Source organism: Parasteatoda tepidariorum, chromosome 7, assembly GCF_982258835.1.
Source record: "Parasteatoda tepidariorum strain Cologne lab strain chromosome 7, Ptep-v5.0, whole genome shotgun sequence".
Classification (NCBI taxonomy): domain Eukaryota; kingdom Metazoa; phylum Arthropoda; class Arachnida; order Araneae; family Theridiidae; genus Parasteatoda; species Parasteatoda tepidariorum.
Genome location: NC_141761.1, coordinates 19,103,641 through 19,128,736, shown reverse-complemented (window position 1 = coordinate 19,128,736; position 25,096 = coordinate 19,103,641). Strand labels below are relative to the sequence as shown.

At 31.4% G+C, this 25,096-nt stretch overlaps 1 protein-coding gene across 2 annotated transcripts in view; it reads right to left on the bottom strand.

Annotated features, from left to right (window-relative positions):
• Positions 1-235: 235 nt before the first annotated feature.
• LOC107454900 (fatty acid synthase) overlaps positions 236-25,096 on the bottom strand; it is a 76,720-nt gene continuing 51,859 nt past the window's right edge. For both annotated transcript variants that reach the window (XM_043042920.3, XM_087167446.1), the window contains exons 18-29: positions 24,486-24,686; positions 20,377-20,706; positions 18,052-18,171; positions 17,188-17,310; positions 14,666-14,898; positions 12,799-13,149; positions 11,283-11,526; positions 9,950-10,180; positions 7,986-8,434; positions 6,691-6,918; positions 4,987-5,235; positions 236-521 (exon numbers count right to left, since the gene is read on the bottom strand). In XM_043042920.3, coding sequence (XP_042898854.2) covers positions 399-521; positions 4,987-5,235; positions 6,691-6,918; positions 7,986-8,434; positions 9,950-10,180; positions 11,283-11,526; positions 12,799-13,149; positions 14,666-14,898; positions 17,188-17,310; positions 18,052-18,171; positions 20,377-20,706; positions 24,486-24,686 — 2,882 coding nt within the window. In that variant the 3' untranslated portion in view covers positions 236-398. The remainder of the gene's footprint in view (positions 522-4,986; positions 5,236-6,690; positions 6,919-7,985; positions 8,435-9,949; positions 10,181-11,282; positions 11,527-12,798; positions 13,150-14,665; positions 14,899-17,187; positions 17,311-18,051; positions 18,172-20,376; positions 20,707-24,485; positions 24,687-25,096) is intronic.

The window sequence follows — 25,096 nt, the reverse complement described above, 5'->3', positions numbered from 1 at the left end:
TAATGAAAATATTACTATCATGTACCAGATTTTGTTTTAATCATTTAAATACCGTTTATCTCTTCAGTCCTCTAACGGCTTCATTTAGTTAAATATTTCGTGTATTATTTCGGGGAGGATTTCCGTATTGTGATTTGCGGCAGAACATTCTCCTAGACTTGGCAACTTCCGGGTAGCTGCCTGCTAGGAACCAAAAAAGAAAAACATCACAGAAATGGAGGCTGACTCGAAGTTATTACCTGTTATTGACAAATACCATTTATTGAGCTTTTTTTTTCTGTCATACATACAAAATAAATGCTAAAATGATGTCAAAAATAGGCTTGCGAACAAAAAATCTTTAATTTTTAAATAGTTTTACAAATATCTTAATTTAAGTTCTAAAAAAAACCCCGTACTCAATTGATTTCGTTTCTAAATATTTCGTCACTGAAGACTTTAACCAGTTTGTTAACAGCATCTTTATTCGTGTAGTCTTTTTCGGATATCACCCTATGAACTGTCACCTTTCCACTAACCATCTGAAAAGAATAAAAGAAGACATTACAATAAAATAAAACGAATAAAAAAAATAAAATTATATTAATAAAAGGCGGTTTTAAATTAGATAAATAATATATAAATAATAGATTAAATAGAATAGAATAAGTCTTTAGTAGAAAAAATCTATTTTTACAATTATTTTAATTGTTATTATCATTATTTAATAATTATAATTATGGTTGGTTGGTTGGTTCTAATGTCACTTGCCACACGGGCAAGCCTGCTTGGTGAAACCGAGCAAATTTAAGGCACAGTGTGCGATTCTTGTTTTTCAGTGGCGCCATCTATGGCCAAGAATTCGACTTCCGCCACACCATACGTCACACCCGTTCATAGGGCGGACCCATTCTTACATCCATTCATTCATCCACAGATCGTAATTTTGACCTGAATCAGAAAACGATCGATCTCCAATCCAGTACCCCCAGAGGTTTTGATTTGTTATAGGAACATGCAGGACTTTGCGACTCGACAGAATTTTAACGTGCATCGGTCACCAACTACACTGGAAGTCTTCGGCCGGTGGGGTTCGAACCTACAAACTCTCACACATCGGCCCGGCGCCTTTCCGACCAGGCTATCCCGGCCTATAATTATAATTATTAATAGTATTATTATTAACGCCTAGAACACGCAAAAAGTTCAAACCTTAAATACGCTGACTAATTTGTGCCGAAGATATTTGAAATTACGGAATCAGACATATGCATTCTCTATATAAATATGTTTTAGATAGAATTAGCCTTTTAAAAAGCAAAATACGGGAGAGGTATCCTCAATCTGGAGGATAGGGTCCTAATTTTTTAACCAAGAGTGTGATTGAAAATTTGAGCTCCTTAATTTTTGTGTATTTCGATATGCATATCAAATTGTGTGAGAAAATTAAAAGAATTTTTCTTACAAATATATGCAACTCATTAATCAAAACCTCAATTAAGTTTCATAATTATTAATTATTTTTCGTTGTTAATTATTTTTAATTGTATAATTAAATAAAGGTAAAAAAAATTAAATTGAAAGAGATAAATTTTTTTACATAAATTGAAACAGTGTAATTTTAAATAAGAGAATCTAAATTTGTACAGAATCTATCTATTCTTGTGAAAGAAAAATTTTAAAATACGAATTTTTTTAATTTTTATAATTTGGAATTCATTCAGGTGAAATTTTGTATTTCGTCATACAAAATTATATAGTTGAAAATGAGGTAAAAAATCATATGCTTTTGATGATTTTTCAAATCATTATTAAGTTAAAAAATAATGACAAAAAGTTATCTTTGCACAAAATTGTCTTTAGATGAATAAGTTTTACAAATATGAGCAGTATTTTTTTAATTCTCTAAATTAGTTTAATCGATATGGCGACATGTACAAAAAGTGGAACAACATTAAAAAGCTTCGGCTATTAAAATATGAACTTAAGTTAATTACATTTTTTGAATTGGGTACTTGCACTTCTGAGAAGAAGACCACAGATACCCACACATCTGACCTATGACGTCAGTGACAGCTGATCGCTTATGATCAAAATGGTGTGTTAAAGTTAAGCTAAATTTCTCCAATGTTAATTAACGTGAAGTTAATTAAATACAGTGCTGTATCGTCCATCGAATTCGTTGAAATATAATTCTTTCTCGGATAAATTTTCAACTTAACTATTATTTGTATTATACTTAACTATTATTGTGCTTAACTATTATTTGAATTATTATTTGTTCATGTATTTTATTGTAATCGTGATATATTTTTGGTTTGTGTACCTGACAACTTCGATGCATATTTAGTGTGTTTATCTACATGGCTTCGTGAATGTCCTTGAGCTAAATAAGAAATACAGAGTAAAGGAATTGAAATATTTGTGAAAGAATATAGAATGTGTCACTTAAGAGTATTGATGCTGGGCAGACTTGGCTTACTCGAAATAGAATGGAAAGAACAGTTGCTAACATAAACAAATGTCACGTTTCAGCATCCATATTTATAAATAGTTATTATTTTTTTTGCATGGAATCTTTGGACAGAAAATTTTTATAATTGCGTGCACAAAGCTTTGTATTCGCTTAAAAAAGTTCTGGAGATATGGCGAAATACGAAAAAGTAAAATTATCATAAAGGGGTCCAAACTGTGGACCGCTGTCCTGACCAAACTATTGGGACCCTATTTCTCTAATTGCGGCTACCCCTTTTATTTTGGGGTTCAGAAATCCGAATTTGTCGAAAAAAGGTATGTTTATTCAGTGAAGCTACGTTTTGTGTTTGATTTCGTAACTTAAAATATCGTCTGCACTAATTAATTAGTATATATTTGAGGTTACCCCCTTGAATCATTAAGAATAGAGCGTCATTAGATCAAAAGTTATTAAGGGCGGACCGTTTTTATTTTGCCTTCTGTAAATACGTTAAAAGACACAGCGAACCTCTCTTCTTTAAAATTCTTTCTGACCACCATTCCACGAACTATATGAGTGATTTTCTAAGTTGCAGCTCTATTCAATCAAAAGTTATCGGACGTTTTAGTGAATAATTTGTCTTGGTTTTCCATGTCTGTTTAGGACAAATAATGTGAATAATTTTGTTACGTATGACAATAAATTAACCGAATTCGGAATTTAGAAAGGTACATAAAACCAGGTGTTCCTATGATTGATACTTACACTTTTAAATCGTGTTTTTATAAACTGAAATGATGAAAACTCAACAAGAGCTCATAAAATAAGTTTGAAGTTATATTATGCCGTAGGAAATCTTAGAATTAGAACTCTGACGTTCAGTAACATAATCTTTGTGGCCAGTTCTAAATGCCAAAACGCAAAATAAGAAGCAACTCCATTGGCGAATGAATCAAAGTTGACTTTGTGCAAAATTGAAAACATTTTGTTTTACCCCCTTTTCAACATTTCTGAACAGTCAGCTGTCCTGCTTTGTTGTTCTTTTCGTTGGCAACATTTTATTTCACAAATTTCTCGAAATTCAAAACTTGCTTGATTTTGGGTTCACGTTTTAGTTTTTGAAGGTGAAGGGAAAATAAGAAATTAAACATTATACAAATTAATTTTTAGGTGCCAAGTTGGTATGGTGTTTTTATTGTTGGCCTACCACGGCTTGGGCAGCAGTACCTGTGTTGATGGTTAAGTGCCTGGTCGGAATGCAACTTTACTTATTCTATTTATCGTGTCTTAGTAATTCACAATTCACTGTAATGTATCGCTTCCGGTGAATTTTTGAGCATGAAAAATTCTTCACAAGTTTGGGAAGTTGGGAGGGATTGGGCGAAGGTTCATGATTACAACATATGCCCACGATCTCGATTGTGCTAGTGTGTTGTGCGCATGATCAAGTGTAGCGTTTGGAACAATATTACTGACCGTCGCCAATAGCTCATTGACGTACCATAAACAAACAAACCAAACTGAAATTCGTGCGCATTAATCTTGCAAATCATGATAAATCTATATAGTAGGGGAGAGTGGGGTCAATTGTAACATTTTTTACTTAACTATTTTTAACTAACAAAAAATCCAATATATTATTAGTATTTATTGACAGACGTGTAAAGTAGACTATCCTCTACTAGAAGAAAAATAAATACCTGATTTTAAATATTATTATATTAGTTATTAACAATTTTTGACAGTCGTGCACTTGTTACAATTGTCCCCACTTACGGGGTCAGTTGTAACAGTTCATAAATTCAACTAAAACATAGTTAATTATACATATTATCATAGTTGTGATATATTTTTTTATTGATCAAAATAGTAGTGATATTTTAGGAGTAAAAATAATTATGAGCAGAGACCTAAAGGGTTAAACTTTTAACTTTAAGGGGTTAAAAATTTTAATTTATGCTGTGGAAGGTGACAAATAAAATAATGTACATGCAACATAATATAAATGCTATAGGAAACTATTGGTGGTTCTTAAAGAGTTAAGTAATGGTTTGTAAACATAAGATTATTTATTTTCAACTGTTACAATCGTCCCTTTACTTATTGTTACAATCGTCCCCAAGACGCCATTTCAGCTTCATTTGTTAAAAACAATGCTAGTTAATTAGCAAAACTAATCTTTTTTTTATTGAAATGTTAATTAAGGTGTCCACTTACATATTCGGTTACTAATTTTTATTTGTTTAAACAAAATTACTTTGTTACAATATAGTATTCTAATACCAAAAAAAGTACTTGCGTGGAGTGAAAATATCTTTTGCGATGTAACTCTTTCAAAAGTACATAAAAATGGTTGCCATCAGGGGTGTACATGTAGATTTGTTAAATGCACCTTGTGCGCCACCTAGGAACCAAATCTAGAACCCGACACTCGAAATTTTTGCTCTGTTACAATCACACCCTGTTACAATTGACCCCACTCTCCCCTACTACCTATTTCTTATTGAATGTTAAATGACTCAATTCATCTCGATACAAAATAATGCATATACCTGAGAAAACTGCCTCTTGATTTCCGTAACATCATTCGCAAGCGTTTTCATCGGATCTTCAATAAGTACAATATCTCTTTGTAGTTTTCCCGAAGGAATGTAAGACTGAATAATTTTGTCTTTCTGCACAAATTGAGAAATGGCATCGTTCAATTCATTTTTGTTCATGCTATCTGTAGAGGTTAAAAAGTTTGTCACGCATTTCACTCTTTGTTCATAAGTCTTAGCTTTAATCAATTCTTTTTCCAGCTGAAAAACAAGCAAGGCAAAAATATTAGGTTATGAAGTATGTAAATATTTGTCAAGGAGGAATATTTGAGAATCATTCCTTTGAAAATGAATAATAAGGATTTGAATGTGTTTGTAATTAAAACGGATCATTGAAGATACCTTTTTAGTAACGCAAGAAATTTGATAAAACAAAAATAAATACAGAAAGTAAAAATGACGACCATAACATCTCTATACAAGCACAACGTATGCACTCTTTTACTCATCTAAAAAGAAAGAAAAACAGTCCTTGTTCTTTTTTCCCTCTCGGGGGAAAAAGTCTAATCGCAAGTTTCATTTTTCCCTTTTTATACCTTCGAATCTCACTGAAATGAAATAAAAATTATTGGATACTTGCAACACGAGAAGAAATGAAGTGATTATGCTTAACCACGTGATTTAAATCAGATTTGATTGGATGTCTGTAAGCGACGTTATGCGTGTGTCTCCAACCTGATTGACTTCTGAATCGGCAACTGCCTTGATTTGTCTACAATGACATCATTTACAAGTATCCGATTGAGTACTTGACTTGAAAAAGAAAATGAAGATCACGCATACTCACCCATGTGACCAATAACGTCCAAGCCAGCCGATAGTTTAACCCCTTAACAATCGGTTAATTTTCAAGAAAACGGTCATAAAAGTGCCTATTTTTTTGAATTTTGTATTTGTATCATGTATTTGATTAGTGCTGAAATCTAGTTTGAAATAAACTATCTATCTACAATTACCTTAAAAAATATCCTGGTACTGCCATCCGGTGTGTAAAATGAGGCATAAAATGTTTTCCGGGCAAAAGAAATGAATCCGTTTTATTCTTATTGGAGCTTTACTACTGAACACTCCAGCCCGTCAGTATCACGGGAGCGGGAAATAGCGGGCGAAACCTCACCCCGTCATTTTCACGGGAGCGAGAAGGAAGGGGGGGGGGTTAAAAGCAAAAAAAAAGTTGTTAAAGTTGAACTAAGTTTCTCCATACAATGTTAATTAATGTGAAGTCAGTTAAATACATCATTTATCGCACATCGAATTTGTTGCTTAATTAGATCAACACTAAAAGTTATTCGGATTAGAAAAAGTGCAAAAGTGCAAATAGAATTGTTTCTCTCTCCGTTCGACTTCCACTTTCCATTTAAATAGATCATAATTCCAGCCAGCCGGCGAGTAATAACTCGAAAACTTCTTTACAATTTTTTTTTAATGAACTTAGCAGATTTTTATGTAATTTTAAAAAAAATGCATTTATACTTTTTTTAAGGACTTGACAGAATTTGATGCTACTTGAAAAATGCATTATTAAATTCTTTATGGACTTGACGGATTTTGATGTTATTTAAAAAATGTCCTACTAATTATTATTATTATTATTTTTTGAACTTGACATATTTTGGTGCTTAAAGCATGATACACATAACCTTTTAGTATACTCACCTTGTTGTTATCAATGGAAGAAAATTGAGCTACAAAATTGAGAAGGGAGTTCACTTCACGATCAGAATTGATTTCATTGTTGTTAACTTTAAGGATGTCCGCTGTTCCGTCAAGAAGGGTCAGTGTGTTGACGCTCTGGGGATCCTGCCTGGCCATTTCGATTGCTAAACCACTTCCCATCGAATACCCGATCAAATGAAAGGTTCCTCTTGTTTTGGGCTTGATTAACTACAAAAATAAACAGTTTCCTTTAAGACAATTCATGAAAAATTTAAAGATATTCAACATTTAGCCTCTACAAATAATTGCTTCATATGTTATAGAGTGTTTTTAATAGTAATGTTATTGATGCATTTGCGTAAACATACCATTTGCGTAATGAGATAATATTTACTACTCACCTGACTGATGTCAGATGGAAATGATAACCTCTCAACTTCTTAACGCATAACAACAGCCATGGGATAACATGGTTTTGATAAGTTAACTGTACCAAAGTATAAACCAGAAAACTTTCAGTATCGATCGAAGAATCAAATTACGAGCAAAATAAAATACATTTGTTATTTTTTGTTGTTGGAAATTACCCTATTTTTGAAGTTTACCCTATTGTGAGAATGCAGTTACAGAAATCATAAAGGCATTTAATTCTCAACATAAATGTATGCTCAAGTAATATATTTTTATCACCCAGTTCCCTGAAATTTTAATCTTGCGCTAAAACGAAAACACTAAAGACTATTTAATGCTACGGAAAATTTCATTATACATTGAGCATTGGCAATTAGATATACAATGTGTTCAAATGAAATAAAATCACCTTCATTTTGCGCTATAAATAAACGAAAAAGAAAATCAAATATTCATATTAAGAAAGGTCTTGGTCAATTTACAAGGAGTAACCTGCTACCAGCCCCACTTGGACAGGAAAAATTCGAACAAGTAGAAAAAAAGAGAGAAAAAATTGTACCGTCGAAATAAAGTTTAATGGCTTTTATGTCCCCCATATGTTCATGTATAACTTGCAATTTTTAATGTTGCGTGCCAACCATGGAGGATTTTAGTATCATTATTATGCAAGGTCTTAAAGACTGCCACAGATTGAAAATGCTCCCTTATGGCTTATGCAACCCTCCTGAAAAAAGAGTATATACGTTTTCTTGGGGATTGCTGTATAAACATACATTTCTAACTACTCTAATTTTTCTTGAGTTTTCAAATTGTCGCTCATTTTTGAGAACACTCGGTAAACACGTGGTATTGCTCACACGATTTAAGAGTGCGAAAAATGTTACCTTTAAGAAATAAGCTGCGAGTTCTTCCATGTTTTTGGCTTCAATGTTATTCGTCCACTGCAATGTGTAAAACGGCTTTTCGAATGGCTTCGTTAACAAAGAGAAAATTCCAACGTCTGTATTTCCTATGTTAACAATGAAAGCTGGAATTCCACTCGTAAACTTCGTGAGTTGAAACACAGGTTCGTTGATGGTGATCGATGGTAGTTTTATCTCTGTGGTGGATACAAGATTTGAGGATGGTTTCACGGATGATGCTGCAGTTTCTTGAGCTTCTTGGACTAGTTGCTCTAAATCGCTTATTTTCATTTCAAAAATTTCCTGCATGGATAGAGATAAGTCGAAGTGCGTCTCCAGCAACTGTCGAATTTCGACTCCAAGGAGAGAGTCCAGTCCCATTTCTCCCAGACTCCTTTGTTGCATGACCTCAGTAATTTCTCCGCTTATACCTACAATGAATATCAACAGTTGCATCAGTCGTTTTTAAGAGGAACTTTTTATTTTTTACTTTCTGCGGTATCCCTAATTGTCTTTTTTTCATTCAAATTAATTTTAAAATTTTCACATTTAATAGCTTCAAATATTATTTTATAGGAGCTAATTAACTTTTCACAAAAATGCCCTTTAACGTTTTATTGAAATATTTATTAATTTTTATTATTTTATTTCATAATAGTCGAAAAATGTTTGAATTGTAAGGTATAAAATTTTTTACATCATTTTAAAGTACATAATTTTACATGGCAAAATATAAAATTTGATCGAAAGTGGTTGAAAATTCCCTGAGAAATCAAAATGTCGACTTTTGATGTCAATTGTATTAAATTTTATGTTCAGTTGTTTTTGTTACGCGCCATTAAAAATAAATATATAGCTTAAATAAGCATTAGAGTAAAAGCCTTAGTAGTTAAAAATTTTTGTTTCTTTTGCCGTAACTTATCTTCATCACTATTTTCGCAATTGATTGAAATGCACGGCTATCAGTTGGGAAAAACAGAGGAAAATAAACATATTAGTTTTTCAATATTATCTTAACTTAAAATAGAAATATATGCATCGTTCGGAGAAAAGGAAAAGCACATAACAAAATTATTCATACTTATTAAGCTATAGTAAGCTCAAATTTATTGAAAATTAACTAACTAGAAAAAGGCCCCAGTTAAACCAAATCAATCTATCATCCATTTGCATATAAATGAGCAATTTAAATGTGATACAGCTTTAATAAAAGGATAGCCAAAACATAACACTACATTTGTAAGGTCGTTGCCTTAAATTTGCTTCATATTGCTGCTCAATCTTATACGGATGTTTCTAAAGACAAGTAGATCACATATTGGAATAACAACAAAGTCGATATAAAAGTAAACGGATTTATTAGTCAAATTCATGACTGTTTGAGCTTTGTAAAATGGGTTGTTTTTGTTCTGTGCATTTCATTAACGAAAAATATTGGTGATTTCAAAAAAAGAGCAGATTATACAGCAGAATGGCTTGAAAGTATCTGACATTCAAAAACAGATCAAAATAATAAATAGAAGCGTGATACGGATGAATATGTAAAACAAATTTAACTGAAGATGGCACTAACTCTGCAACATCAAAAGTACTTAAATCCAAGAGAATGAGAAAACGTGATTAGAATAAGCAGATTCTGCAGAAAAATAGGAATATGAGACGACTGACAACTCTAAAATTTACGAAACAGTTCAGTTTAAACTCAGAAACAAAGAGCCCCTAAAGAGCGTTTCGAAAAGAATTTTATATTTTTTTGATCTTTAAAGTTGATGATGCATCGAATGTAAAATGAAGTGACAAGACATTCGACCAGTATGTTTAGCTTAAAAAACTTTGTCTATTATTCAATAAAAATAAAATTTATAATTGCACAATTTTTATGAAAGTATTCAATAAAAATACATTTTTCTTAACTGCTCATAATATAGATTCATTTAGTGACTCACCCAATACTTTTGTAATTTGGCCCATTAAATCAACAGAATCTCCCTTTTTCACAGCTGTTGTTGCTGCCATGTAACTGCTTACAACAGGGTGGTCTTCCTGGCAAAATAAGTCCATTGTGTCTAAGCAAGACTTGACGCTTTGTGCCACAACGCCAGCAATCACAGCATCATCTCCCATGTGACGATGAACAACGCCAACCTCCCCAATGATTCCCCATTGTATGGCAAGACCTAAAGTGGCAGAGAATCATGGACGTTAATTTAAAAAGTCTGCGTTTGAGAAAAACGCATTTAAATCTTGGCATAATAATAATTTCGTAGTCAAGAGTTGTTGGTGCTTTTCACGTGCACAAAAATTTGCTGAACATAATTTGTCAGTTCTGCAAAAACATTTCGTCAATATATTCGCCATGTATCTAAATTTAAGACTGTTTTTCTAATGCTTTTTCATGTTAATAACGTTTTTAAACGAATAATAAGCTCTTATTAAGGAATTTTGAGTTTGTAACAATTATTCATTATATTAAGTTTTTAGCATGATTAACCAATGCCTTTTATGTCCTTAAAAGGAAGATAAGTTTTTATGAGAATAAAAAGCGTCCACGATAAAAAAATTTTAATATCTAAAAAAAAATCTTTAACTTTGTATTTATTAAAAGCATAAAATTATGAAAAAATTGAGAATTTTTGATTGAGTTTTATGATTTTTATCAAAGGGATATAATCTCGCCAAGTTGGGAATATTTTAAAAGATTTAATACTTTTTTTTTAATATTTAAGCTCTTTTCCCGTTTTAAAATTAAAATTAAAACACTTCATATCATCAGTGTTACAGTATCTATACAAGTTTAGGATTCTACAAAAATCCTCAATTTTCAGGAGAATGAATTGGCCCTGATTCCATTCAATGAAATGAAGCGACATGTAACGAATTGTTCAGAATTTTTTAAAATCGGGAGTAGTGTAGCAGGGTTTGCTTTTACGTTTAAGTTTTACTTGACGAACTCAAACTGTGACGATTTCATTTTACTCTGCAAAAACAATCATTAAATCAGTTATATAATGAAAAAATAAGTTATTCATTTAAAAAGTAGTATTCGTTTTAAAAAAAAGACCTAAAAACACCGCTATTTAAACTGTAAACTATTTATTATTTTTTTTAAAAAAAAAGATTGAAGATTTTTTAAATATTTAAAAAAAATATATATATAAAATTACGATATACTTAAATTAAAAAGAGAGCTAAAATTGATTTCGTTAAATTTTTCTTTGCTGTTCAAGTCAGTTTAAAGTTCATTTTTGAAATTTTTAACCCGTAATTTTATTTATTTACCTGCGAGGCCATCTTGCCTTCTTCTTTCACACACTCTCTCCATAACGGAATTAGCATAGCCGTAGTTTGTTTGACCCGCGTTTCCACGACCACAACTGATCGAAGAAAAGCATACAAAATAGTCTATTGAAGAGCAATATTTTCTTGAGATTTCGTCTAAATATCTTGTTGCCATTGCTTTAGGCGCACACACTTCTTCATACTGCATCGGTGTCTGTGTTTCTATGAAAGCATCTTTCAAAACCTATAATTAATACATGTATATTTTTTAACTGTCATATTTTTAAAAAGAGCATTAAGGAAGTTTTTTACTTATATGCCACCGTTTTAAACTTAAGAAAAAAAATACGCTGAATACGTTAACATTGTTCTGAAATATACGCTGAAAATAATTTTGATAAAAAAACAGAAACTTTCAATTAAAAATTATGAATGTTTTACTGATTCATAAAAACATATTGTACGAGTTATGGAGGGTGCAACATCATCATTCTTAAAGGGCTATATATGGAACAATAATACTAAGACGTATACGACAATAATACTAAGGAAAGGAATTTAAATGAGACATTCGCACTTTCTGTTAAAATTTTCGATGATTGTTTTTGAGTAAAAGGGATTGAATTTCGTTGATATAGCGCTCAATTTCTTACTTTAATTATTGAATGATCGTGAACTTATTTGCATAAACGTTATACTTCAGCAAACTACTATCTCAGTTTTCTATTTCCGAAATTGAGTGATGGTGGACTTTTAGCATAGACCTTATGCTTCAAGAAACATCGTTGGTACAACGCTCAATTTGTATTTTTGAAGATTAAGTGATCGTGGACTTTTTTTACATAAACCTTATACTTCAAACATCGTTGTTACAATGCTCAACTTGGTCTTTCAAAGATAGAGCGATTTTGGGCTAGTTTGAATAAATCTTTGATTTATAAAAACATCATTAGTACTGCACTCAATTTATTTCATAAATTGACTGATCGTGGGTTTTTTGCATAAGTCTTATGCTTCAAGAAACATCGTTGATATAGTACTCAATTAACCTTTTTAAAGATTATGTGATTGTGGACTTTTTGGCATAAGCCTTGGAGTTTTTGCAAAAAGACCAAAGGATAAAGTCCAACAACCAATGAACTGAGCAGACAATTCTGATCACCGAATCTAAAGTTAAAAGACCACTGAATTATACAATATTGCTCGAAATATCGCCCAACAATGAAAAAGCGTTGTTCTTTTCGTGCACCGTTCCCTTTTTTAATAATCCTGAACTATTAGTTGGATGGCTGCTTTTTTTTGTTGGTAAAATTTAACATCACAAATGGCAAAAAACTCAAATCTAATCTAACTTTTGGAATGCTCTTTATTTGAAACTAAAATGTATAAACTTAACTAGCAGCTCCCAGGCAGCTTTTTTTTTTGTTGGTTAAGTTTACTTGCACAAATGGTCAAACCTGACCTAAATTTTGGGACGCTTTTTATTTGAAACTAAAATGTTCGTAAATTGTTTTACCACAGCTGAATTGAATATTCCGCCAACTGTGCCAACTTTGGATGCTTCCTTAACTAATTGTTCAGCTTCATCTCGTATCGCTGCATTCAGTGTGAGTACTTGAACATTGGCTCCCATTCTTTTCCATCGTCTCAAACATAGATGCTGATATGAAGTTCTAGCTCCGTACCTCGATGTAAGTATGACATTTCTGCCACCTCGATTGAGGATCCATTTAGTTACTTCGATGCCAAATCCACCGAGACCACCGATGATGATATATACTTTGGCTGGATAGAAATATGTATTTGGTATGGCTGGCAAAGTCAATAGTTTTGGAACTGCTTGTTTATCAGGTTCTTCATCGCGTATCTAAAGAGAAAAAGGAGAATTAAATTCTTTTTCCAATACTTATGATTATACATAATTAAAATTTTTTACAGTAATAAGATGAAATAAACGCTGTAAAGACTAATTATTATTAAGTAGACTCAAAGAATGTTTTTTTTAATCTCTTTATTTCTTTATTTTAAACATAAAACGAAAACGTAAGGTGCATCTCTTTATTGTGAATAACGACGTTTACGTCTGTCGATAATAAAATGATTTTCTTCTTTTTAGTCACTTAGAAAACGTAGTTTTGTATTTATCTCTAGCTCCTTTCTCACTTTTTAAATTTGCTTCTGTCAGTTTACTTACAATGGTAATGAAACTTTTTAGCCCCATTCAGAAAATAAGTTTAAATTGTTTTGACAACAGGGAAAGAGTCCCAGTCAAAATTTAAACACTCTAGCTAGTCGGATAATGGTCGAAATTTTAATACCGATAAATTTCTTTTGTCGAATAAATTGAATATAAAGTTCTGCTTATAGCGGTCAGAAAATGTTTATTGCCCTTCAGCGCAGATAGTTTCAGACAGAGGAAATTTGCTCCCGCTTGTTAGTCAGAACGGGGACGAAATTTTCATGATGATAAATTTTGTTTGTAGTAGTTGAGAAACAGTTCAAACCTGTATTACCAGAAGAAACATAGCTCCAGATGGAAATTAAGCACCCTAGCTAGTTGGAAAGTAGTACGATTTTACTGTAAGAAACGATTTTACTGTTTCAGAAACACGAAAGAGATTTATTAAAATGCAATAAAATATGTTTCACAATTTTCGATTTACTTAAACAAAATTTTACCTTCCACTCATGAAAATTGAATTATTTCGATTTATTTTCGAGGCATTAACTACTTAATTTTTTTTATTTTATCACTATTGTTGAGCAGCCGACCCAATTTTCAGTTTATGACTGTCAATGTTCAATTCAGTAGCCTTGTAATTTTGAACACGATCCAGAAGACAAGGGAACTCCTTAGGAGAAATTTGCCTTCTTGAAGGATTCCCCCCCCCCCTGATCTTACCCGAATTCGCGCTACAGGGAGGGGAAAACCTCCCTTGGTTAGCTTGAAGGCAAGGAGGCTCTGATCCATGATCCGTCTACCACTGAGGGTAAATTTTACGTCAGCACTGGTGGGATTTTTGATGTGGGCCAGTCCGGAATAGACATTATGTATTGAAATGAACTAGATCTAGTTTCAGATATCATTTTGTGTAAAAACCCCTTTTGTATCTAAATGTTTGATTTATGTTAATAATTTCGACAATTCAAAAGAGAAATGAATAAAAAGAAAAAAAAAACTTTTACGATATTTGCGAATATTTTGAATCTATTTAGTTTTGGATTAAAAGAGAGCAAGATTTCGTTACTTTTCGTTGGATTAAAAAAATGGGACCTAAATCAGATGAAGTGATTCAGAGAAACATTAAACGAACAAAATAAGAAATGATACAAAATGAAGAAAGAAACGAAAAAAAGTCAATTATTGAAAAAAAAAAACTTGCCTTTAACACCACTTTGCCAACGTGGATCCCTTTAGCCATGTATCTAAATGCTTGTTCCACTTCATCTCTCTGGAAGACTGTCCTGTCCAAGGGTTTTACAATTCCACTTTTGATGCCCTCTCTGATCAACTGCATGATCTGATTAAAAATTTCATTATTGTGAGGATTCCTCTCAAAGAGTTGATCAAGGAATACTCCGTGAAAGGATATGTTCTCCAGAAAATGTTTTAACCCTATTTGCAAAGATGAATTCACATAAAATAACGGCATGTTACATTAAAACATAATACAAACGTGGAAATGTAAAGATTGAGCGCATTTCCCTTCTTTCAAAATAAGGTTAAATGAAGAGGAAAACGAAGTTATTAAGTTTTCATGAAGGAAAAAGTCTTATGCGTTTTTTAATAGAAGAGTGGCCGAACAAAATTTAGTTCCACGTAACACATCTTGAAATTCTTAAAGCTTATTTATTATTTGGACTCGGTAGCGTTTTTGCTCTGTGAGAAAGAGTAATGTTCCTTTGCCTCCTTCAAGGATTAAACCAAGGAGCTCTTTGATCGTAGTTGGTTGCTCTAACCAACATGGAAAAGGGTGTTCATCCCCAACCAGACGAGTTGGTTGGTTGGTTCTAATGTCACTTACCACACGGGCAAGCCTGCTTGGTGAAACCGAGCAAATTTAAGGCAGAGTGTGCGATTCTTGTTTTTCAGTGGCGCCATCTATGGCCAAGAATTCGACTTCTGCCACATCATACGTCACAGCTGTTTATAAGGCGGATCCATTCATACATCCATTCATTTATCCACAGATCGTAATTTTGACCTGAATTAGAAACGATCGATCTCCAATCCAATATCCCCAGAGGTATTGATTTGTTATGGGAACATGGAGGACTTTGCGACTCGACAGAATTTTAACGTGTATCAGTCACCAACTACACGGGGAGTCTTCGACCGGCGTGGTTCGAACCTACGAACTCTCAGACATAGGCCCAGCTCCCTACCGACCAGACTATCCCTTCCCCACCAGGTGAGTTAGGAAGCTTTATATAGTGGCTGTCAATGTTTATACTTTTTGACGAGGATTCTGAAACTACGCATCGGTAGAGGAACACTCTGCATATATTAGATGCTAAAAACATCTGCCATGTTTTAAAAATCTAATTAAGTTTTAATTGTGTATTTTGTTTTTTTTTTAAAATATAAATCAATTATTATTTTCTTCGCTTTTTGGGTGTCATGGCGCTCTTTATATAATCAAATATTTACTTTGTTTTTGTCCACGCGTTACAGAGAGCTTGTAAATAGGAATTCGTTGCATGCAATAAAATAGCACAACATTAAATAATTATAACAACGATTATTATAACAACGATTATTATTAGAGCCCGGATTTTGATGACCTAAAAAGTCTCAACTAATGCCCTTAAAAAGTGCAAAAAATGCCCTTTAAAAGTGCGAAAAATGCCCTTAAAAATGCGATAAATGTGCTAAAAATGCCTTATGACATGACTTAAATAAAGAAAAAATATTAAACTAAAACAATGTTTTACTCTTTAAAATTATTATGAGTCATTTCAAAAATGTAAAGCAATGCAATACTTGTTCTACGTTCATTAAAGTTTGAAAAATATGTTTTACATCCTAAAATAACAAAAAAAGAGGAAAATATATTGACTCCAAAACATTTTCATTTTGTACAGAAACTTTAATGAATATAACAACTTCCATCTCATAATATTACTAAATATCAGAATTACATTGGATTATTAAATGTTTTTTGATATTTTGAAATGCAAACGAGCGTCTCTTGTCTTAAAGCAAATTTTTATTCCTGGAGAAGAAAATTTCCTAGAAAATTGTAATGTTCTAAACTATACAAAACAGAGAAAATGGGAAAGCTGTAACAAAGAATTACTTCTAAAGATTTTATATCAATCAATAACATAGTGGAAGCAGGTGGTATTGAGAGCTACAATATGAAATTTAAAATTATAAGACAAATATTGCATTTCAAGTAATAAAAATGCCCCAATAAATAATGAAAATAGGAAAAAATTAACAAAAAGCTTAAAAAATGATTTAAAATGCAAAATACGGCCCAAAATTTAGAAACAAATGCCCTATAAATCTTAAAAAATGCTCTAAAGGACAAAAAATGTCCAAAAATGCAAAAAATGCAAAAAAATGCAAATGTCATCAAAATCCGGGCCTTAATTATTATTAATTAATCAATATTTAATATAGAAAAGCATAGCCTCATGGTCTTTCACTCTTTCTTATCATGTTATGAACATTTTTAGTAAAAATGTTGATATGGGTAAATAAGGAAAGTATTGACAGTCATTAAATGAAACCTGATTTTGTTAATCAGTCGAAATATTTATAGCTGCGGTGAGTTTTGCAAATAATTGATATTTATTTGATCCAGTTTTTTTTTATGGGAAAATAACTTCTTATAAAATTTCAAAATGGAAGAAAGATATGTGACTTTTTGGATATAGATTTGTTACTGTCACTTACCTAGCTGTCTGTCCAAGGACAAGTCATATTTTCCTATTTCTATGAACCTGCCATGCTTGGCCACACAGCGAACACTAGCTAAAAATTTATCATCAGCAAGAGAGTTCAAAACCACATCGACACCTATTGAGAATACATGCATTTTATTATAAGTGAATTACATTGAAATAATTGGTAACTTATGAAACCTTTAATTTAAAATTTTTTCCAACTATTAAATAAAGTAATAAAAAATTATAAATATTCACAAAAAATTATTTTTGCATGAAATTATCTTTGCATAAACAAATTATAAGTGTGTGCCAAGATTTTTCTATTTGGCTTAAAAGTTCTCGAGATAAGGCGAAATACACAAAAAAGTAAAAATAACAATAAGGGGTCAAATCTTTGGACCAAGCTATCGGGACCATATTTCCCGGATTGCGGCTACCCTTATATTTTTGGGATTAGAAATCTGAGTCTGTCAAAAGAAAATTAGGACTAATCAGAGAAAGTACGTTTTTGCGTCTGATTTCGTAACTAAATTATCGTCTGTACTAATTAATCATTCATATTTGAGGTCCCTCCTTCAAACCATTAAGGCTGATTTTGTCCTAGAACGTGAAAATTCGATCAAAAGTTTTTCAGTTTGGTTCCTTATTGTTGCACACTGTACTTATTTCACAGCCTTTTTTAATAAACAAATAACTGTTATGAGCAATAATCTGATATTTTTTTAAACCACCTATGAAGAGATTGGAGCAATAAACCACTCTTTCTCTAACGGTGACTTCTTTGCATCAAACATCTCCTTAGCATTGCTTCCATTACCGAATTTCACCTAGAGAAAAGTATAATGGACCATAAGAATTATATAATACTTGCCCCTTCCCTCAGTTCTTTTCATCACCATATTTTCGAAAGTAATATTCCTCGAACAACCGATGTTTTCTTCTTTCACTTGTGGGAAACGTTTTCTTAAATATTTTTTTTTATGATCATTTCCTGTAAAGCAAATAAGTAATTAAAATGAAAAAATAAATGAACAAATAAATAAATTTAAATGAAAAATTAATATATAAATAAAGTGAGATAAAACACTCATCCAATAAAAGTAAATAAAAAAATTATAAATAAAAGCAAATAAAAAATATACATGTGGTGTATGAAAGCTAAAAGCTAATCCTTGTTGTGAGAAGAAAGTCTAATCTTGTAGACGCACCTCCTGCGCACATGACAAAAACAGTAAGAAGACGGTTTCGAAGAGAAGTAAAGGTCTGGTTTCTTAGGACAAGCGCCTTATCTGAGCGTCAGCGGGACGTCAACGTCCCGCTGACGCCAACAAAATACTGGTTTGTTAGCTCAAGGCCTGGTTTCTTAGAACTAGCGTCTTATCTGGGCGTCAGCGGAAAGTTGACGTAGAGCTGACGCCTAAAAAATACTTTTTTGTTAGCTCAGCGTGAGCAGTCGGTTCAACGCAGACATTATCTCTCATTGCGCATGCGTTAATAACGTAAACAAATATTTATTTTGAATTTGTATTGATTTTGTTATTGCCGACCAGTATTTTAGAGAACAAATAATGACTTTGTCCAAGAAAAAACACATTATAGCTGAGTTAAATGAAGAGTGCTATCTTTAATGAAGAAGCTATGCATAATGTCAAAATCAAAATCTTGGCTGATTTCAATGTGCTGTTGGATGTTGTCCGCCATTGCTTCTGTGGTTAACGTCACGTTGTAATCCAACTGCAGTTGAGTTGGACGGCAATTGCAGTTCAAGATGAGCGTTCGATGACGTAGACTATCAAACTCACAAATGGACCAATCAGAGGTTAGCGCTGATTTCCAGCTTACGGCGTCCTGTCCTAAGAAACCAGGCCTTAAGAAACCAGGCCTTAAGAAAGACGTACGTGCTCTGAAGAGAAGTGCTGACTAAGTACTAAGATGAACTCTTAAGAATTTAATATTTGTATTGTCTTCATCTATGTTATGTGAATCGTCCATATTTGTGTAAAGTAATTAATTAATATATAATTTTGTTTTCTTGGAAAAATTCCTTATTTTCATATTCTTACAAGAATAACCACTCCAGCCTTGCAACATACATTTTTATTAGGTATCCTGTATTGTATTATAGAAAATCAGAATAAGAACAGTATGTGTAAAATTCAAACACTGGGCATTTTGTCTAATTAAAAATTTCGAAATACAAAAATTAGGCTTTTCGGAATCTTTTAATAATTAATGTATATAAATTTTTTATTAATTCACATTACTTAGACCAGAGGTTCCCAATTTTTTTTCTAAATAATTGAAATTCTTTTAGCGGAACCCAGATTTTATAAATAAAGTTTATTAGAGTAATTGTAAACGTTATATTATATTATTATTTAAGACTATTATTAAAATATTTATTTAGAGGAATGAAGATTTTTCATCTTTTTATAAATTTTAATCGTAAATTAGATTTAATATCCTACAGTTCAATTGGCAGCTCTTGTACTATATCTAGTCTAGTTATGAATTTTTTTTAGTGTATATACATAAGCTGAAAATAAATAAAATAAGCCTAATTATGGTTTATTTTGAAATGAAAACTTAAAACGAATTGCTATAAGCGTTTAAAATGGTTATTAGGGAACATTCTTTCTTAAAGTATTTTGTTATATTAGTTTGATTTGAAAAGCGTGATAGGAAAAAAATACTAATGCAATATTTTATAAATGCTTGTTCTCTTTATATTTTGTATTTGTTTATTGCTATTAAAAATTATTATTTTTAAATGTCATTTCTATTTTATTGGTATTTTACTTGAAATAATTTCATAAAGGCAACCGAAAGATTTAATAAATTATGAATTATGGGTTGGATCTAAATACAATTAGACGTTTCAAAACTCATCAGTTGTTATACGAAGTATTAGCTCACAGAATCCGTTCTATTTCACGGAATCCTAGGGTTACATGGAACACCATTTGGGAACCACTAACTTAGACTATTGGAAACTAAATCATTATCAAAGTAAAGGCTTTATTTAATCTTGTATTAGCTGCTGATTGTTAAATCCAAGAAAATATAATCTGGAAAAACTAGCTTCAATATTTCTTTAAAAAAACCTCTAGTTGTTTTAAAACTAAATTCAGGTTATATTACCTAAAATTACTTGCTAAATGAATTATTAAAGGGAATAAATGAAAAAAAAGCATACCAACGGTAGTGAACACCTCACAACCTAGCCCAAGGGCGATGTTGATGGCTGCTATTCCAATTCCACCTGTGCCAGAATGAATCAGAACTTTTTCACCTCGTTTCAGCTGGGCTCTTATGATGAGTGCATAGTAGCATGTAGCATAAACAACGGGAACAGTGGAAGCTTCTTCCAAGCTCCAGTTGTGTGGAACCTCAATTAAGAATGATGGATGCACGATTGTTGACGTAGCCATGCCTCTGTTAGCCATGACTCCGGCCACTCTGCGACCGGACTCATCTTTCCCAGAAAACTCCAAGCCAAGAACGGAATCATCCCCTTTTCCGCTAACTGAAAATTCAACAGCTTTTAATTTTCCGTTAGAAAGAAGAAAAAAAAACGTACTTATATAAGTACTTCGGTAAACAGAGAATCGCTATGTAAAAACATACTAATACTGTCCTAATATTTTTGTCTCACGATAATTTATATTTGCGCTATTAACCCCTTAACGATCGGTTAATTTTCAAGAAAACGGTCATAAAAGTGCCCATTTTTTTCCACATATCACAAATACACGTATTTGATTAGTGCTGACATCTAGTTTAAAATAAACTAACTATCTATAATTACCTTAAAAATATCCTGGTACTGCCATCTGGTGTGTAAAATGAGAAATAAAATGTTTTCCTGGCAAAAGAAATGAATCCGTTTTATTCTTATTGGAGCTTTACTACTGAACACTCCAGCCCGGAAATATCACGGGAGGAAGAAATAGGCGAAACCTCACCCCATTATTTTCACGGGAGCGAGAAGGAAGGGGTTAATGCAATAAAATGTGGAAAATTGAAATTTAGGGTTATTCAGAAAGGCAGCGTTGCATGAAACAACAGCACGCTTTCATTTTTAAACAATATTTTGTGCGAGATTGAGACAGGCGTGCAATTCCTTGTTTTGATGATCAAAGCTGGCCATCCTGATCATGTGGTTATCCGCAGTTGGAACTTTTTCTCCAACAGCGATTCTTTTACTCATGCTAAAGGCCAACGCCAAACGAAATTGAGCTCTGTATCAACGAAATCGAGAGTCACTTAACGGTCTTATAAAAATTCGATAGCTGAGTGCATGTGTATGTACCAGCAAAATCATAGAAGCCATTGACCCGATATACTATTCTTATAATTCTGCTCCCCACATCAATATGAATAAATTAAAAACCGCAACTTTTAACTGAAAATCTGCGATTTCTATCAAAATTATTTCTTTCGTGAATTTTGGGACACTTGTAAAACTGTAAAATCGCTGTAATCTAAAAAAAACAGAGAAAAAAGAAAAAGAAAAAACGTCCTTTAATGTCTTATGAACGATCAATGCTATAGACTGTGATTAATAAGAAGTAACCAATTAATGTGTAGAAATATCATTATTATGAATCACGCGTGATGAATTGGAAATATTGAAATGACACTATGAAGTACTATATCTAAGTACCGTTTAACCATAAGGTACTATATGGGTGTGCTGCTTGGAATATAACCAAAATGCGTGTCTACGAACGGCATTATACTAGTTTTTTTTTACATTTAAGAGTATCAACATAGGTTTTATGGTATGATGCAGTTTTTGTAAGTATGAGTAAAGTAAAGTTTTGTAGTCTATGTTTTTTGAAGTTATACTTCTTATGCGACTTCCAACAAGGTTGCGTTAAACGTTTAACACTAAATTTTTATTGGCCGGGAAATCACGTGGTAGGATCCAGTTTTCCCTCATTCATTTCCATATTGTTTTGGTTCTCACTAGCATAAAAATAATAAAAGTCATAAAAGTATTGTTTTTCTATATATATATATATATATATATATATATATATATATATATATATATATATATATATATTAGTTTGATTAGATACACATATAATTTAATGGGGTAGTTATTTTTTATTTTCAAATTTAGTGGATAACAATTGTAAAAAATGAGTGAAAACAATATCACGGACAATGCGACAGATTTAAGGTTATGTCAAGGTACGTCTCTTGTGAATATCAATTGATTGTTAGGTTTTCTCTTTTCTAATTGCCATTTATATTTCACCAAATGCAGCCATGAGGGATATTAAATTATTTATTGCAAAATCATTATTGCCGCTATCCACTGCAGGTTCACAAGCTCTGGCAGACGTTACTGGTGCAGAAATTGATTATTGTGAGCGGCCTGTGATCCTTGCAGGAGATTTTAATGTGAATTTCTAATTACCTGAAGCTGAAACATTATTAACCTTTCTTAAAGACAAATTTGGATTGGAAATGATAAATGGTAGGAATGATCCACCAACCATTGATGCAGTTTTTGCAAGAAATATTGAAAAAATAGAACTCAAACATTTCGTATCTTACTTTAGTTATCATAATACCATTGCAAATGTTATAGATTTGGATATTTCTCCTCTCGAAAATGATAATTAAACGATGCGATCAATTGTGAATTGTAAGCATTGTTAATAAAGTTTGTCTTAAAGAAACAATATGATTTCACTACAAATCAACTTCTACCCCTTCCTATTTTCATTTCTACATTACGAAGTTTAACTTCGTACGCGCGGAGGGACTCCACTCACTATTTTTTATATCAGTTTTTAATCCACTTTTCCTTTATAAATTTATTACTTTTAGTCCTCAATAATGCTAGTTTTTTTGTTGAATGTTTTTTTTTTCTATTTTATGCTTATAATCATGTACATCACACGTCATATTCATTGTCTTGGTTAAGACTAAACAGCATTTTCAACTTCAGTCTATATTTTAAAGACAAAATTTACATAATCTTTATACAATTTTCATGAAAAAATAGACTTATCTTTTTCATAGAATTTCAAGAAAGAATCACGATGCAAGAATTTTTGTTGCGTGCATTCGGTAAGATAACAATATCTTGTACACAACGAAAACTTAATACAAATTGTTAATTGGAAATTTAAATATTAAATACTATTGATATTGAAATATATAAAAAGTATTGCAACAATAAGTTAAATACATACAAATTTATGAATGTTTATGCAAAAAAAAGTCAATTTTTCAGTAAATTTTGTGGCTTTACAATATACAGGGCATTATTCTTGTAATCAGTAAAGAAAAGAAAAAACTAAACGCAACTATAGTAACAACTAATAGTAACTGAACAGTACTAGCAATAACTAAAACACAACTAGTTTTAATCCTAAAAATCTGCTAGTTACAGTACTTGTATTACTCTTTTTTTGACATTATACACTTATTTATTTCTAAATTAAAACATTTTTCAATACAAAATTTGTTTTAAGAATTATTATTTGAAATCAAATGAAGTATTTTGTGTAGCCTTAGAATGTTATAATATATATATATATATATATATATATATATATATATATATATATATATATATATATATATATATATATATATATATATATATATATATATATATATATATATATATATATATATATATATATATATATATATATATATATATATATATATATATATATATATATATATATATATATATATATATATATATATATATATATATATATATGTTAAGAATTGCCACGAGGCGGCGCTCTCATCATATAACACATTATTGTTCAGTTGCCATTCAACTCTAGAACAGAGAACATCTCCTGTTACTCAAAATGATCTTGTCAATTTTATGTTATTAAGTTTGTAAATAAATGTTTATGTTTGTTACAGTCCGCTACTTTATAGCTCAATATATCACGAACACTAAACAATATATATATATATATATATATATATATATATATATATATATATATATATATATATATATATATATATATATTCATACTCAACTTTATATAATTATTGTGAATTTACATATTTTTTTTTTAAAGTTTTGATCTAGACAGTGCAATTGGACAAAGCATTTTTGCTACTAAAAATCTAAAAATTCTTATATTTAGAACAGTAATGTTTTTACGTTTAAATTAGTCAAACCTACATCATACATTTCAAATGATTTGTTCTAAGTTCTGAATAAAATGTATGAATATTTGAATATTTATGTTAACAATCAGCTAATTTAAAGTAGTTTAAAAAAATGACAATCGAAAAGTGATTTACTTGATTTTGAAGTTCCGACGGAGAGTTTTCCTGTAGCCAACATAACATCTTTGAAATTCAAAGCCGAATAGTAAATGTGCACAAGTTTACTATCTTTCATCTCGGCGTATTTAACGTGAGATTCAATCCATTCGAAAGAAGATAAATCTCCATACTTCATACAATTCACATAACTATGTTCCACTCTCTTACGCTGCTTCTCTGTAAGTAATAACACTTATAAACATAACATTTAAACATATTTCGATATCATTGAACACTGTGATGCATTTGTTGCGAGATTTTAGCAGCCTCTATACCGCACTTCTCTCAATGGGTGACTGGTAGGGGATATGAAAAGCCTGAATATTCTAGTTCGGCTTGTTGTTCTGCTTTATGATAGGCACTTGTTTCATGGATTATTAAATCGTCGATAGTTTGATCAAGACTGCATCTGCTGAGATTCTGCATGGCAATGCCAACTTAACTTTCACAGAAATCTCCTTAAGTGAAAGGATAGAACTGAATGCTCTTTGGAGAGTTTCACTTGATCATCGTTGGTACTTTGGAAAAAGATCTCGATGGTGTCATCAGCTCAATATTTCGAGGAAAAGTCAAACGGTTCTCTCACG